Below are 15,973 nucleotides of genomic sequence, written 5' to 3'. Positions count from 1 at the left end.
ATTATATGTTTTAATTAGTTTGAGAGTTAAAATTTATTAATTAATAGTTAAAGGGTCAAAAATTAAATTTCGTGATAGTTTGAGAGCCCCTCGATGTTTTGTCCAATGCTGTTTTTCTAAATATTTGGAAAGCACAATTATGAAAGCTAAAAGAGGCTAAAAGTTCCATTTTCTTTTGTAATTTTCTTTTTATATTTTTGTGTAAAATCCACGAAAATTTTATATCTGTCATAAACACATTATCATAAGATAATTGTTCTACACATATTATTTTAATTAATAGAGGAAGAGTATACTTTAACGTACATAGTCATGATTCAACCAAAATTACCTATCATCTAATTCATATGATTGAAAGGATAGACTCGTGTATAATAGGAGTTTATTTGGAATAATTATTATAACACTTTTTATGATGTGTTGTATGAGAAACTAAAAAAAAATTGAAAAAATAAAAAGACGTGTTAAAAAATATATTTGTGATGCAAATAAATAATTTTTATACAAATAATGTCTATCCAAAAACACCATGTCCAATTTGACATCGATACTGTTTCAACCAAAAAAAGGGCAAAAAGCAATCTTGGCACCCAAAACTTTGGCTATAATTAAGCAAAATAAAAGTTCTAGTAATATATATTTGTCAACCCTGAAGATTATGCATAGTTAAATGTAAAACAAAAAAAATATTAAAAAAATATAAAACAATAATGCACGTGGGGGCATTTGCCAGTAATGTTAATATAGTACATGTCATTATTGTCACTAATACTAAAGCATTATTGTTAAAGGTTACTTTGTTTAGGTAAAAAATTAACCAAGATAAAATCTCCAGTCCCATTATTTTAATAGTTTTTTTAACCATGGTTAACTCGTTGAAAAGGTTGGGGTTGGCCTGGAGTGGCTCCTCGCCTCACTTAACCTCCGTCTATTTAACCGCTCTCTCACTCTCTTCGGCTCCTCACTACTGCCACCTTCTCCAGTTCCCTCTCTCTCCTCCTCATCTCCCGTTCGACTCGATCCCATTACCAATCTTTCTTCTGCCTAGAAAAATATCCGAGAAATAAAAAAAGATGTCTACTGATCCTTGTTGTTTTTCCTCCTCCATCCCTTTAACTGGCTATCCCTCAACTGTCCTCAACTTTGAACTTGTGCTGTGCTTTCTACTGTTTCTTGCTGTTTTTGCCTTCTGGCTTACCCCAGGAGGCCTTGCTTGGGCACTAGCTGTTTCTAACAAGAAATTGTCTTCCAAAAAAGATGCTACTTCTGCTGCTATTCCAGGGCCATCTGGGCTGCCCCTTCTGGGGTTAGTCCTTGCCTTCACTGGCTCCTTGACTCATAGAGTTCTTGGAAAGATTTCCAGGAGCTTAAAGGCTGAAACTTTAATGGCTTTCTCAGTTGGCTTCACTCGTTTTATCATTTCTAGCCACCCTGAGACTGCCAAAGAAATCTTGAATAGCTCTGCTTTTGCTGATAGGCCTGTGAAGGAGTCTGCTTATGAACTGCTTTTTCATAGAGCAATGGGTTTTGCTCCTTATGGTGAGTATTGGAGGAATTTGAGGAGAATATCTGCTACCCATTTGTTCAGTCCCAAGAGGATTGCCTGTTCTGGGATTTTCCGAAGAGATATTGGGGTGAAAATGGTGGAGGAAATCAAAGGGTTGATGGAGAGAAATGGTGAGGTTGAGGTGAAAAAAGTTATGCATTTCGGGTCCCTTAATAATGTGATGATGAGTGTTTTTGGGAGATGCTATGATTTTGATGGGGATGATGGTTCTGTATTGGAAGGTCTGGTGAGTGAAGGGTATGAGTTGCTGGGGATATTTAACTGGACTGATCATTTTCCTATTTTGGGATGGTTGGACATGCAAGGTGTGAGAAAAAGATGCAGAGAGTTGGTGGCCAGAGTGAATGTCTTTGTTGGGAACATCATTGACGAGCACAGGTTGAAGAGGATGGCTGAAAATCGTGGTGGTGTTGGAAGAAAGCCAGCTATTGATGATGATGAAGGCTCTGGTGATTTCGTTGATGTCCTGCTTGATTTGGAGAAGGAGAACAACAGCCTGACCAACTCTGACATGATTGCTGTTTTATGGGTATTTTCTCCTCCTACTACCTCATTGATTATCATTATAATTGCTTATGTTAAGATGGATTAATTTTTTTTTTCTGATAACTGGGTACGTGTTTTTATTAACGTCAGTTATTTGTTAATTCAGGCGTTTCTTTTTCATCTTGTTTATACTGCAGTACTATTTTCTTTCGGTTACTTGGCATTTGAGTGCAATGTTTTGTATGAATATGGTGAAAGCACGAAGAATATGAGCAGTCTATGCACTTAATTTGTTGATACTTGTGCAGTGGTTTGTAATCAGTCATGTGTTTCTTTCCATGTGATATCTACAACTTTTGAATGTCGGTTTAGTTCTTTTCTGTCTTTCCACATATATGATAGTAGTTTGGTAAATGGATTCCGGCATATAGATCTATTAAAGTTTCCCTTTTAGTTTATTTTGAGATATGGAGAATCTGAATAAATGTCACTAGCCCCCTCTGTTTGCCTTTGTAATCATGATAACAAATCGTGTATTGTTCTTATCCTTTTTGTCCGTCTCCATTGTTTTCTCGTCTACTACTTGGCGAAGGAATAAATACATCCTTTTCAGGAGGGTACGATACGTGATACTACTGCATGTTTGTTAGTGATGGAATTTGCTTTGTTTGATATCAGGAAATGATCTTTAGAGGAACAGACACCGTTGCAATCCTTCTGGAGTGGATAATTGCAAGAATGGTCCTGCATCCAGACATCCAAAGCAAGGCTCAGGCTGAAATCGACTGTGTTGTTGGAACATCCAGAATGGTTACTGATGCTGACCTCCCTAACCTTCCCTATCTCCATGCCATAGTGAAAGAGACTCTCAGAATGCATCCTCCTGGCCCTCTTCTTTCTTGGGCTCGGCTCGCCGTCCATGACACTCATGTTGGCCGTCACTTCATACCTGCTGGAACTACTGCCATGGTGAACATGTGGGCGATAACGCACGACGAGATGGTCTGGCCAGAGCCTGAACATTTCATGCCTGAAAGGTTCTTGAACGAGGATGTTGCCATCATGGGCTCTGATTTGAGGTTGGCCCCTTTTGGTTCTGGGAGGAGGGCGTGTCCTGGAAAAGCTTTGGGCCTAGCCACTGTTCAGATGTGGTTGGCTCAGGTGCTGCAGAACTTCGAATGGATTGCATCTGGTGATGTGGATTTGTCTGAATGCCTGAAATTGTCAATGGAGATGAAGAATCCTTTGGTCTGCAAGGCTGTTGCAAGGTTTTCTTGAAAGTTTGGCTGGCTACTTCTAGTTGAGTTTGGACATATGGCTTCTGGTGCTAGTTGGATCTCGACCATGATTTTGGAAAAGCTTGAATGGGGAGATCAAATATGTTAATTACTTGTTATTTTTAGTACTGCTTGGTTTGGTATATTTTGATTATGGTGTCTATCTATCCTTAGTGGTGTTTCAAGTTTTTAGTAGATTATTACGAGGTTAACCAAAAACAGTAGGGCAGTAATGGTCGCTAGTGTTCAAGAAATGTCCCAGTACTTCTTTAAATGTTTGCGCTGGTTTTTGATGGAAAATTATTGTATTCCTGCGCATGCCCTATGTGTGTAATAGTTCAAATCTAGTGGCAACTTTAGCTGGTGCTAGTATTAATTAATATGAGGGGGCTCTCTCTCAGTTCAAGAGTTTTTTTTTTTTTTTTTTTTTGGGTCCGGCCACTTTACATTCGTCGCTGATAATCTTTTCGGCGCATAAAATTTTTCGGGGCCAGATTGAGAAAATTCTGCAATGGTCGAATTCGCAGCCACTAATTTGTCTCCGTTGGTCACTAGTTTGTCTACATCGTTTGTCCCATAAACATCGTTTGTCCCATCACGACATTAAAGCCTTGATTGGATGCAGGATTTTTCAGAAAAATTTTCTTGACACATCTCCAATTAGGTCACATCATCAAAGGATAAAATTTTTTTTTTTTCAAAAATTTGCCATCCAATCTACAAAACGCAATGGTGGCAATAAATGACCGTGTCTGCAATAGTTGATATGGTCTAAAATTGATGTACAAACCATCCCAATCAAGAACATTGCTTTATATGGTCTACTCCTAGAGCTTTGATAGGGATCAATTTTTCAATCTTTAATGATAGTAAGCTACTATGCTAAATATCGTGGAACAAGAATCGGGTGGTCCTGTGCTCGAGTTTCTTTGCCCAGACCATTAAGAATTGTTTAACTTAATTAATGGGTGATAAAACCGTTATTCTTGCACCTTTTTTGATGGAGAACGTGAAAAAGCATGTTGGTTATTCTCTTAATACGTTTTGTTATTTGTTTAACGCAAGCAATTGATAGGTTTCACTCGTAATTTGTTTTCTAATTAGGGTACTTTTTGGCTGGTATTCTAATAGTCTTTTACATAAACAAAGAAGTAATTCTTTCTTTGTTTAGTCCCACGTGCATATGCGCAATGCCAGCATGCCATATTCCGCTTGAATATGTTCATCTGGAGTGACGAAACTTAAGGTTGTGTTTGGATTGCATTTTTTGTCATTTTTCATGGAAAAATTACTGTCGCGATTTGATATATGTGAGGGAAAAAGGTAATAGGGAAATGTGATCACGAAAAATGACAATATTTTTCGACAAAAACAAGCAATCCAAACATGGCCTAAACTTTTCTCCACATTTTTCGATTTGCTCTTTTTTGTTGGGGGATTTTTTTTTTTTTTTTTTAAAACCATGGAAAACTATTACACATGGCCTGAAAAATGAGAAAAGAATTTAAAAGAGCATAATTCCAACAAAAATTGTTGTTAATGGAATTTCAATTGTTTTTAGCAACACTTTTCATTTCCATAATAATTTTTGTTAAAAGTAAAATAGGTTGTCATTAACAACACGCGAAATGTTAATAACATTAGACAGGAAAGAAAAGCCAATTTTTTTTTTTTTTTTTGGAGGAAAGAAAAACCAACGTTCCATTGGAAAGCAGTAGTGTAATGGTTACCATAAAGAATTTTATCACAATTACAAGATGCCCCTCAAGTTTCTGGAATTACATTATCTCACCAACCTATTTCTATTTTTTTTTTATATGATAATAATAAAGGGTGTATCTTGTCACTTGCAATATATTGCCATTTTGTAAGCTCCATTTCGTTGCAGCATAGGGATGCCAGTAAATTTATATAATGCTCTAATATTTCATGTACAGAATACTAAAGCAGCAATTAGAACAAATTAAATATATCTCATTATCCTGTATGGGTGACATAATTGGCAATATATCCATACATATATTTTTTAGTTTGTCTGCAGTTGCTCTAGCATGATTTCTTTTTTTGATTACTCGTCTATAATTTCTCTGAATCTTTGGCTTAGACTGTGTTAGGACTTTTTAGCAGAGTTGTAAAATTTCTTTTTCATTTTCAATACTAATTGAGCTTAATTACAAAGGCAATATATATATACATATACATATATGTATATATATATATATATATATATATATAAATTGGCACTGCAGAAGTTAGGCAGTAAGGAAGCTTAGGCTCTAATTAACAAGTTTTTCATTGCTAGTGGATCGATTTAACACATCCTTTGGACGTAGTAGTGTTGTAATAAAAAAACTTGTATTCCCCTAGTTTTTTTCTTTATCTTTATTCCTACAAACTTTGTGCTTTATCCCCTGAACAGCCCTTTTGAATATGAAGAAAAAAGAATCAGTATATCGTCGCATGGGTCACTAAAATAATCTAGATTCTCAGAAAACAAATATGGTAGGCTAGGAATTTTGATAATGAAGCAAAAGATCTTTTTCTTTTGGTTGTCTTTGATGATTACAATGTAGGCACAATGCCTCAAATGATTGAAGAATAAGAACCTCAGCCGAACAATGATATGGCTCACATTTTGTGGGATCCAAATCCTTCTTCCCTGCTGAGAGAATATATTTCTGGGGAAGCTGTTCACAAAAAGCTTTCCTCCTTTTTCCCACCTGTAAAGTAAAGACACAGATGCATTTGGGAATTGAATATCCAAATCACCAAGTGAGTTAAAATATCATCCATATGAAACAAGGTGAATTTGCTTTATGTCCTCCTGTTGGTACTGATTCTTTGTCACATTCATCTTTTTATTATTGTAATTCCAATTTATTTCTTTAGCTCGTATACATCTCGGATAACGTATACTTATCTGCTGCGTTCAAGATTCTTTACTCGTATATATGCGATAACACATACTTATCTGCATACAAGATTTTTCTCTGTACATGTAGAAAATTTTATATAGACCAGACCTATGTGAACAGTGTCTCAAAATGTAGACTCATCCTGAATCCAAATCACCAAGTGACCATGTACAAACACACAATTCACATGAATCATCATCTACAGCAAAATCTATCACAAATAATAACGACTTTAATTGAAATCTCTGATTTTATGCTTGGATGTGTTACAACCTTATGCCCCAGGATAAATGGATCTCCTGAATTCAAATGAAAAAACAATAATATTAACAATCACCCATAACGTTGTTTAAAACTAGTGTAATACAAATGGCGTAAAGGACGATCTCAATGCCACGTATAGGTAGGTATCTCTACATGATGCCAAATGAACTAAGATAAAGATTATGGTGGGTTACACAGAAACTTACGTGGAGAACTGATGTCAAATGTTCCAAATCTGTTTCCATGCATGGAAGGAACCCTGAAATATATATCCTCCTGTGCAAAGATTACGGTGGATACGCGTAAAAGTTTGGGAAAGGATTAACAATTATGAATGGGCATCTCCAGTATTCCATAGGCGATTTATGAATCAGTATTCATCAAAGTGAATTGTTAGTTGGCCTAAAGGATTGATCAAAAAAATTCAGCATGCTATAGGGATTATTCCTTTGACTGCCAATAGGATTTTCTTTACTCTACTGGACTGTGCATAGCTTCTCTATTCAAAGATTTTCTTGGGAACATTGAGCAGAGCAGCCACATTTGCTTGTCCGCATGGAATCTTTAGACCCATTACTTCCTGTATGAATCCTATATTTACAGTATAAAAAGTATTTTGTTAAAGTTCTATATGTAGAAGATGTGACTTTTCATTGGTGGCATGGTCAAAAGAGAAAAGCTTAGTAGTTGGTGGAGATTTTTATTCATGTGCAACTCTGGTTAACTTTGAGTAAATTCAGTTTTTTAATGTAATGCAGGCATGCTACATACAGGGCAAGATCAGGAATACTTAAAAGGCAAATTATTCTCAGTAAAACAGTGATTGCCACTAATTAAAGCAATGCATTTTTTTCTTAATGGAACACAAAAGTAATTAGTCTCAATTTGGCCGCTTATTAAGGTCTTCATTTCCATTTTTGGGCAGCTTTTTATGTACTTCAAAAGTGGAGAGTGACGAATGAGCTTGTACTCCAGAAACCAGAATTTAGTACACACAAGGCTGAAGCACCACAACAAAATTAACCAGTGATAGTAATTTCTTCTGAATGACGCATTCTTACAATTCTCATTTAACTTGAAAGAAATTCACATTAGGATGTAAAGGAAACGAAATAAACTTGTAGGACAAGTTGAACTGATATATCTTTAATGTTGATTCAAGATAACAACCTGGAGAATCCAAAGATGCAAAGTAAAAGTTAAGTTTGGTAGAAATTTTTGCCAAACATCTTTAAAGTAAGAGTTAATATCTTTAATTTTGGTAGAATATCTTTAATGTAGAGATTTTTTGGTAGAAAATTTCTTTTCAAACGAGGCCTAATTTTTGACAGATTACTCGATCTTTCCAAAGTTTTCTGTCCGGCTGGTGAAATCTCTCAGCAAAGCTGCTTGTGAATAGGCTATCTATTTCTCTCTTAATCAAACTTTCTCTACCTTCTCTCTACCACATATTTATTAAGCTACTCGTGATTTTCTTAATCTGCGAAATCTAGTCATTTTTCAATTCAGCCCGTATCTCTGATATGTTTAATGTATTTTCTGTCATTAGTGTAAATTTCATAAAATGGAGTATTATATTTTAGATATGTAAAAAAGGCTGATTGTGTATAACATGTACATAATTGATTCGATTGTACGCTGATTAGTGCCAGTCCTGAGTCTCCTTTGTCGGAAGAATCAAGAACCTTTTCAGTGGTAACAATAATAGGTACTATATATGAAGTACGTAGAAACAAGAAAAAGCCGAAGCGTGAACGGAAATAATTGCTTTGTTCTTGAGCATATCTTGTTCAAAATTACTAAATCTTTGTTCTGCAAATTTGATGTGTATCATTGTAGGCACAATAACGTCGTTAATGATGTGAAGAGATACTTAGATAAGTATAATCTTTTTTATATTTTGTAAATCCATTAAATTTAATGATTTTGCAGATCAAATATAACTGTGACATGTTTTATGTATTTTCTGTCATTAGTGCAAATTGTTTTATCAAGCATATCGTGTTGGACGATTTCCGACCAGTTTATTAATAATACACGTTTTATGTATTTTTTGCATAGGTGCAGATTGCTTTGTCAAACAAATTATTATTAATAATATTGGCTACTTTTTCTTTTATCAGAAAAAGAAAAGTCTACAATTGATGATGTGTATCAGAAATAGATTCCTTGATTAACTCTTCCATCTTATGGAATTTTAGTTCCTTTCCCCCAAGAATCATCTTTCTCTATTTTCACCATTGGTTTGAAATCCTTGATTAACTCTTCCATCTTTTTTGCTATGGAATTTTAATTCCTTTCGCCCAAAAATCATCTCCCTCTATTTTCATCATGGGTTTTCTTTTTCAAGTGAACCTATTAAATTTAATACCGAAATTATCATATAAATGCATGCTCATATTTATTGCTCCTTACATTCAAGTACTTCTCCATTTAACTAATTATTTTTTTTTGAAAAAGAATGACCCTGAAAATCACAGAGCATCCACTGGATACTCGTAAAACAAACCCTTCCATCTCTCTCTTAGTAGATTTCTTTTGATAAAAGGTAACCGTCAAGTTAATGACGTAATTAGGAATTCAAGAAATGCCGATGCTCGCGGATATCCTAAGTTGTAATAAAAAAAGGAAGAGGGAATGGTATCGATATTTGTCCATTATCGGGAAAGTCATGTACATGCGTGGATATAAATAATCAGCTAGACAAAGCAATAGACTAATTCTTGATTCTAGCTCAATCAAATCTGATTAGATAATCTTGGCCACAAAAAGGCTACAAACACGTATGGAGATACTTTTGAAACAAGAATGAAATTAGTGCTGTTTAGGTGCCTTTCAAAGTTTTTTTCTTTTCTTTTTGGATAGGTGCCTTTCAAAGTTTACTGAGGCACAAATTCCTGTAACGAAGCATATGATTGAATCATCATCTCCATATCTAATTTTGCGTTCTATAATGACAAGGAATCATCATCAGAAAACAGCTGAACTGCTACATTTCTTCATGCTTCAGCAATATAAAAATTTTCAGTGTATAGATGGAAGTAATTATGATCCAAAGCTAGTTTTTTGATTCAATTCATATGCTGCAAAGATTTTGATCAAGCTCCAATGATTGCACCTCATCTACAAAGAAACATTCAGATTCACGCGAGTAAAAGGTACAGATTTCCTGGCTAAAGGCTGAAGCAATTTGTAAGGAATTGTGTTCTTGAATCACATGTGAAGCATGCAGTTGGTACAAATGAATGATTTTAACATCATCAAGGATGTCTCACTGGTAAGTTGGCATCCATACATAAGTCATTTTCTTCCTTTGAGGCTACATCATTATGGTAATGATTATAGCATCTCTGAGGGCAAGGTATACATGGCGATATATAATGGTTTGGTGCCTATCTCCCAGCTGGAGAGTTTGTGCTGCCTGACATATGCATGCACATTCCAATATTCTTGTGGGTGGAAGGGTAGCAGTGAAGTTACATAACACAAGCATCAAATGAATCTTGAAAGACAAGAAGGTGAATTAGTTCCATAAAAATTAGTTAATTAATTTGATGCACTGGTGCCTGTTAACCTTGAATGACAAGAAGGTGACTTAGTTTGGAAAATATTGGTTAATTAATTTGATGCACTGGTGCCTCTTAATCTTTAATGACAGGAAGGCGAATTAGCTCCATAAAAATGAATCAAACGAGTCTTGAAAGTGTAAAATGTTTTCTCAAAGAATGTTGGGAAGTTGATGAAGGATTGGATTTGTCATCTGAAAAAGAATTGAAGCATGCTCTTCATTCTAATCGAGTCAATAAGCTTTTGCATAAGCTTCATGTATGGCAAGGTTTCCACCGTTTTATACTAATTTAAGTAGCAAAAATGAAGATTCAATTAGCCTGTTTAGTCTGTAAACAGAATAAGAACATGACACTGGAATTGGCAAACAAGTACATCAAAAACCGGTTTCAGTTACATCACAAAGCAAGGTACATCACAATAAAGACAGTGCAGACTGCAGAAGATTTTAAATCCAAATGGAAATAGCAAGTGAAGAATTAGCCCTGTGCAAAAGGTTTCAACAATTGAAAGGCCAGGGAAGTGCAACTATTTTTGGCATGAAACAGTTGGTTTTCATTTCTCAAACAAAAAATGCTCACATCTACATGAATTGAATAGCCTCCTATCCAAATGCTTTTAAAGCATGTTTTCGAATGAGAATAGAAGGGCTGAATCCATGAAATGAAAAAATGATACAGGGGCACATTAGACATTGAAAATTTGAAAGGAGTCCACCACAGTGTGCAATCTGTCTTTCATTTTGTCCCACCTCCTCTCATTGGCCCCGGTTGTCAAAGTATAGAACTTCCCTGCATAAATCCAATTCACAGCCCAAATACACAAGCTTCAGAAATTTTTTGAATGCTATTCATGAATACCTTCTCCACGTAGAGGCTTCATGGGTATGCAGAGAGGTAACGGGAGGACATGAAATGCCGTTAATAGTCTCAAGAAACCTTAAATAGAGTTTTTTCTTTCACTCTTATTTCAGGGAGCATAAAGCCTTAAGGACAATAAACTCTTTGCAGACCAAATTTTCTTACCAATTCCTATTTCCTACAGCATAAAAGAATACTCTGATTAAATGTAACATCATTGCTAGAATAGTCCTAAGGCGTCAAGTAGCAGGACAATTATAAAATGTGATGCAAAACAATAACTATCCCCTCAAAGAAGGGAAACTTTGAAACAAGAATGCGAGCAATCATATTTAGACTCAATCACATGTGAAGTTTATTAACAAAATGTGAGAAAGTAAGGGAAAAACTACCACTGTGCTCACTCAATCTAAGTTCTAACTTTATTCGAGGACTGGTCGTCAGAGGGATTTCATAGTGACAGGCTGTTGGTCTGGGTTTTGCTAGAAGTTTGCAACAACTGGAGATAACATGAGGTCAACAGGTGAATATTTCTTAGTCATATTCTTCGGGGGTCAAAATGTTACTACTGAAAAATTTGTGTGGTTAAAAATAGAAGTCAAAAAAGGTCTTAAAATTAGTTTCTTGGGAAAATTTGAGGTATTTTAGGAAAATGACCATAGTTCAACAAAAATTGGATTCTTATTTATCTTGAAAGGTCCACCAGTTGTAGCCAACCACATAGCTGAATTGCTAGAAGGATGAAAGTGAATAATTACAAGTTTCCAAGTGAATTCCATACCATTGCCAACACAGACAGATGTAAGAGCATGTCGAATGAAGTTTGGTGCTTTTGCTACGAACTCAAATGTATAATATGCCTTCCCCTCGATATCATGCTGCAAGCCATGTTCAGACTCATTAGAAAATCATGCAAGGTACACGAGTGGAGAAAAACAAAGGTGCGGACAACTAAGTCGGGAGAATACATATAATAGAAGACAAAGACAATATAATCTGTATGTTATCCAAAACCATAAGTTCTTCTCCTGTTACAATCTAATCCTTTAGCAATCTTATGCAACTGAGCTAGCAGAATTGGCATATTGATGCCAAAGTTTCTGGACAAAGGGATAATAGCCATCTTCTCATGCCATACATGTAAAAGTTTGACTGACTAATATCCAGGACTATGAACACCAAGGTACCAGCTCAAGATAATGGACAATTTTGTGCAGGATGTCTTTCGCCCGATGCTTCAATTTAAGTGACTAACGATCAAATTTTTTGTGTTAATTAAACTAGACTAATTGTCTACCTATATGGTAAATGGATATGAAACCAGGGCCACTCCAGAGGGTATAAAGAAAAGATTTGTTTATCCAAGACTGATAAGAAACCACTTTTCATCTAAAAAGTGCATGATACACTATTATCAAGTTTTCAGAAAGAGTAGAATTACCACACACAAACAGGTATACACTAGAGTATGTAGAATGTTTCACAAATATTTATCAAAATTTGGAAAGACCTACTGGATTATATTGCGAAGTACTCCTTGTAATCTTAATAATAGCATGACTAAGAATTTCACTCATCCAAAAGATCATCAATGACAGGTCAGGTTTATCAGTTGATACAGTAAGCCACTGTAACTCAAAAAAGTTGATTATTAAAATAGTGAAAGCAATGAAAATAAAGTAGGCGTGTATTGCTTTCACTGAACATTGGAATTGTCAGTAGTATTACTTCATTTTCCAAAGAAAAAGGCACCCACTTTGCTGCAAAATTAGTATGATAGCAGCATAATCTCCAATTGGTGTGAGGCTCAACACATTGACAGAATCTGCTTTAATCAACTGTAGAAACTTTTACCTCTGATGCCTCAATCAGCTTTGCCTTCTGGGAAGGGGGAACCAAAACCTTTCTTATCAGGGTTTCAGCAACCTGAAATTAACAAATTGCCAACCTTGAGACTTCTTTATTCACTAAAAGGTCACCCAGAGAAAGTCATTTAAACCTTCAAAGACTATATGACGTATAAGGAAGAGTAAAATAAGATAGTAAAGAATCACTCAATCAACAAAAACTTTTACTCAAAATCATGTTGCTGTATCGAGGAAAAGTAGTTAAAGACATTATCGACATAGATGGTCAGAGCTCACTTCTATCAAGTGAACAAAGCATGAATATTAGCATACCTCTTGGGGAGAACCTAAGTCTCGAATGTCTTGTTTTCCTGTTGGAATCATATTTATGCTGACACTTTCAAGTGGTTCAATAACATCTTTAAAAACCTTGTCTTGTCCTTCAATAACGACTTCCTGGCTCATGAGAATAATTATCATGAGCATTTGAAGAAGGCACAGGACAAGAAGGAAAAGTCAAGCTTTATCGGCACAATGAGCTTCCTTAATGACTGTGTGCAATGAGAAATTACACTAAAAAATGCAGAATAAACCAGAGACTTAGACCTGCCACCCGAAGGGGTACAGGAAGGAGTATCCATCCTTCTTGTCTGTGACTGAGATGAATCCCTTCTTAGTTTCTGCAGCAACTGAGTCATATCAAAGGTGTGGTCTTAGGATATGAGCCACCAATAAGTCAGCATAGTAGCACAAATTTCCTCCCACCCCAATCGTATCCCCAAGATAAAAAGAGAAAACAAAAGTTGAAATTGCAACTAAAATTGGAAAGCACATGATTGACAAGCAAAGGGAAGAAAGACAAAACATACAAACTATGGCTGCAAAATTCAACTAAAGAAAATTGGGGAAAGTATAACATACATGATGTTGAGGTCTTGCATGGCAAGAATAGCCAAGGGGTAAGTGTTGCTCCCAGCGCAAGCAGTTGGCGCCTACCTGGTTCATCTGAAAAGAATTTGAAAAGAAAAACAGATATTGGTCATATAGACAAGTTAACAAGGTCGAAAGTTGGTACGAAGAACTACACCCTGATGCCAAAGTACTAGCGTGAAGTATAAATTGTCCGCACAAGTTATGTTGCCTAGAGAGATGTTAAAAGTTCAATGCGTCTATATATGGGCATATGTTTTGTAGCTATTGACATAGACTTCAGTCGAGGCAAGAATGTCAATACCACAAGCTTTATTTTTGGTCCGGATTCATAAAAATAAATATTAGACATTTTCCTTAATCTGATCTACACATATATAGCTAGAAGAAAGGCTTCAGACTAGAACCAACCTAAGCAAGGGGACTTTGAAGCTTCATGTACTTGTTCTGCCTTGACGAGTAAAGCTACACCTCTTCGACACTGGCCATACCTATACAGCCCTAACTGATGCATCAAATTCACTATATAAATACGAGGACAAGGATGAGAAGCGAACATATATACTTTTCGCATTGCTAGGGCACAAAGAGTATTCGAAGGGAACCTGAGTTGATGCACCTGGCAACAGCAAATGATCAACTAGAAGTGTATTTTGCAATGACATCATCTCAAGTTACAGTTCTTAAACTGCAAAATCAATTAACACGATAATGAAGGTCACAGAATCTTGAATTAAGCATGTCTTAGCAAGTGATTGTCATTACCTTGTCACCTCTAACACTGCCTCTTCCCTCCCCACCTAGGGAGAGAGAGAGAGAGAGAGGAAAAATAATAAATGAAAAGAAAAGAAGAAAAGAAGGCAAAAGAAAAAGGAAAACTTGGAGTTTGCCTAAGTTGGTATCTCTGCAGAATTTGGATGCAGTGACAAAATAGGTATTAAAGCAGTCGAATCCACCTCACATGACAAAAAGCAACTGATATTAATTTCAAATAATTCTTTTGCAGTCAAATATTAACAGCCCAAAACTGAAATGTCCCACACCGGGGTGGAGAAAGGAAAGGGAATGAAATACAAAATATAATGTCCGGCCCATCAGGTTACTGATAACTTTGGGTTTAACTATTTTGGACCCGTGATTTCAGCTGAAAAAGGGTATTGGGCACAGGGCCACCTCTAGAATCTGCGCACAACTAAGTGGATACTTTGAATTGTAACTGGCTTTGTGAGGACACAAAGCTCTAAAGGTGGGGGGAGAGTGAAATGTCCCACACCAGGACGGAGAAGGGTAAGGGAATGAAATATAATATATAACGTCCGACCTATCGGGTTACTGATAACTTTGGATTAACCATTTTGAACCCGTGGTTTCACCTCAAAAATGTATTGGGTCAGCCCAACGGGTGCGGGGTGTTACAAAAACATTCCCAGATTGAAATAGCAGCTCATTTTCCCATTAGGCAGTTGTATAGGAATAACAGTCAAATATCTCAAGATCAATGCTAGTCATAAGAATCTAAAAGGGAATGGAGTTGTAATCTAAGTCCGGCTGCCCAAGTTGAATTGTGAGAGATTTTTATTAAATCTTTTACTTTTTAATATCTTTTTTAATTTCTGTTTTTGTTTTCATTGTAAAAATATTTAGGAGGAGGTTAACCCATTCCTAAGCCATGCAGCCAACTGGACCCAACGGGACTTTCACTAATTCTTACAAACCGAATACCATGTCTAAAGTGTTACAACCTTAAAAACTAGGCCTTTCTCAAAGAAATTTCATATCCAAGAAATGAAGAACACTTCAACAGTTACAATAAATGGCAACTACAAAAATTGCTTTCCACCAAACAAAAAACTACAAAAAGATTGTGGCATTTGCCTTCTGAATAAACAACATTCAAGCAAAAGAAAAGAAAAATTATAGCAGGTTATGAATTCTTGAAGAATGTAGCCAACAACTATCATGCCACCACGATTTTGCATTTATCCAAACAACATGCCCAAAAAGAATAAGAATGCAGCAACTTCAACCTCCCCATGACAGAATTCTACCCAAAGAAACTGAAAAAGAACACAAATGAATGCAAAGAAAGTGCCTTACCCGGCCTTCAGATTTTTTCCGGCGAAGTCAGCTCCTGGTTCTTTCTTTAGCTTCCGAGTTCCCCCAGAATTTGCTGATACCACATCTATCAAATCTTTCCTTCTGTATGTCCACATACTTTACTCTCCCCGTTTTGTGTGGCTGTTTTTATGAAAAGACGCAA

At 35.9% G+C, this 15,973-nt stretch overlaps 2 protein-coding genes across 3 annotated transcripts; one reads left to right on the top strand and one right to left on the bottom strand.

The window, feature by feature from the left end:
• The first annotated feature begins 954 nt into the window (after window positions 1–954).
• Window positions 955–3,736, top strand: LOC113739401 (cytochrome P450 78A5). The gene is made up of 2 exons (XM_027266610.2): window positions 955–2,096; window positions 2,732–3,736. Exons 1-2 carry the CDS (start codon window positions 1,074–1,076, stop codon window positions 3,329–3,331), a joined length of 1,623 nt encoding a protein of 540 aa, XP_027122411.2. The 5' UTR covers window positions 955–1,073; the 3' UTR covers window positions 3,332–3,736.
• A 6,871-nt stretch (window positions 3,737–10,607) lies between these two features.
• LOC113739930 (psbP-like protein 1, chloroplastic) lies at window positions 10,608–15,939 on the bottom strand. Of its 2 annotated transcripts, none has more exons than XM_027267352.2 (9): window positions 15,811–15,939; window positions 14,319–14,401; window positions 14,125–14,218; window positions 13,705–13,788; window positions 13,390–13,472; window positions 13,117–13,239; window positions 12,791–12,862; window positions 11,718–11,814; window positions 10,608–10,867 (listed from the first exon to the last, which is right to left on the bottom strand). In XM_027267352.2, exons 2-9 carry the CDS (start codon window positions 14,379–14,381, stop codon window positions 10,764–10,766), a joined length of 720 nt encoding a protein of 239 aa, XP_027123153.1. In that variant the 5' UTR covers window positions 14,382–14,401; window positions 15,811–15,939; the 3' UTR covers window positions 10,608–10,763. The 2 variants fall into 2 exon arrangements, with proteins under 2 accessions (XP_027123153.1, XP_071902275.1); XM_072046174.1 differs by lacking the exon at window positions 15,811–15,939 and adding an exon at window positions 14,479–14,652.
• Window positions 15,940–15,973: the final 34 nt, after the last annotated feature.

This window comes from Coffea arabica, chromosome 4c, assembly GCF_036785885.1.
Source record: "Coffea arabica cultivar ET-39 chromosome 4c, Coffea Arabica ET-39 HiFi, whole genome shotgun sequence".
In the NCBI taxonomy this organism is placed as follows: domain Eukaryota; kingdom Viridiplantae; phylum Streptophyta; class Magnoliopsida; order Gentianales; family Rubiaceae; genus Coffea; species Coffea arabica.
This window is presented reverse-complemented; position numbering and strand designations above follow the sequence as displayed.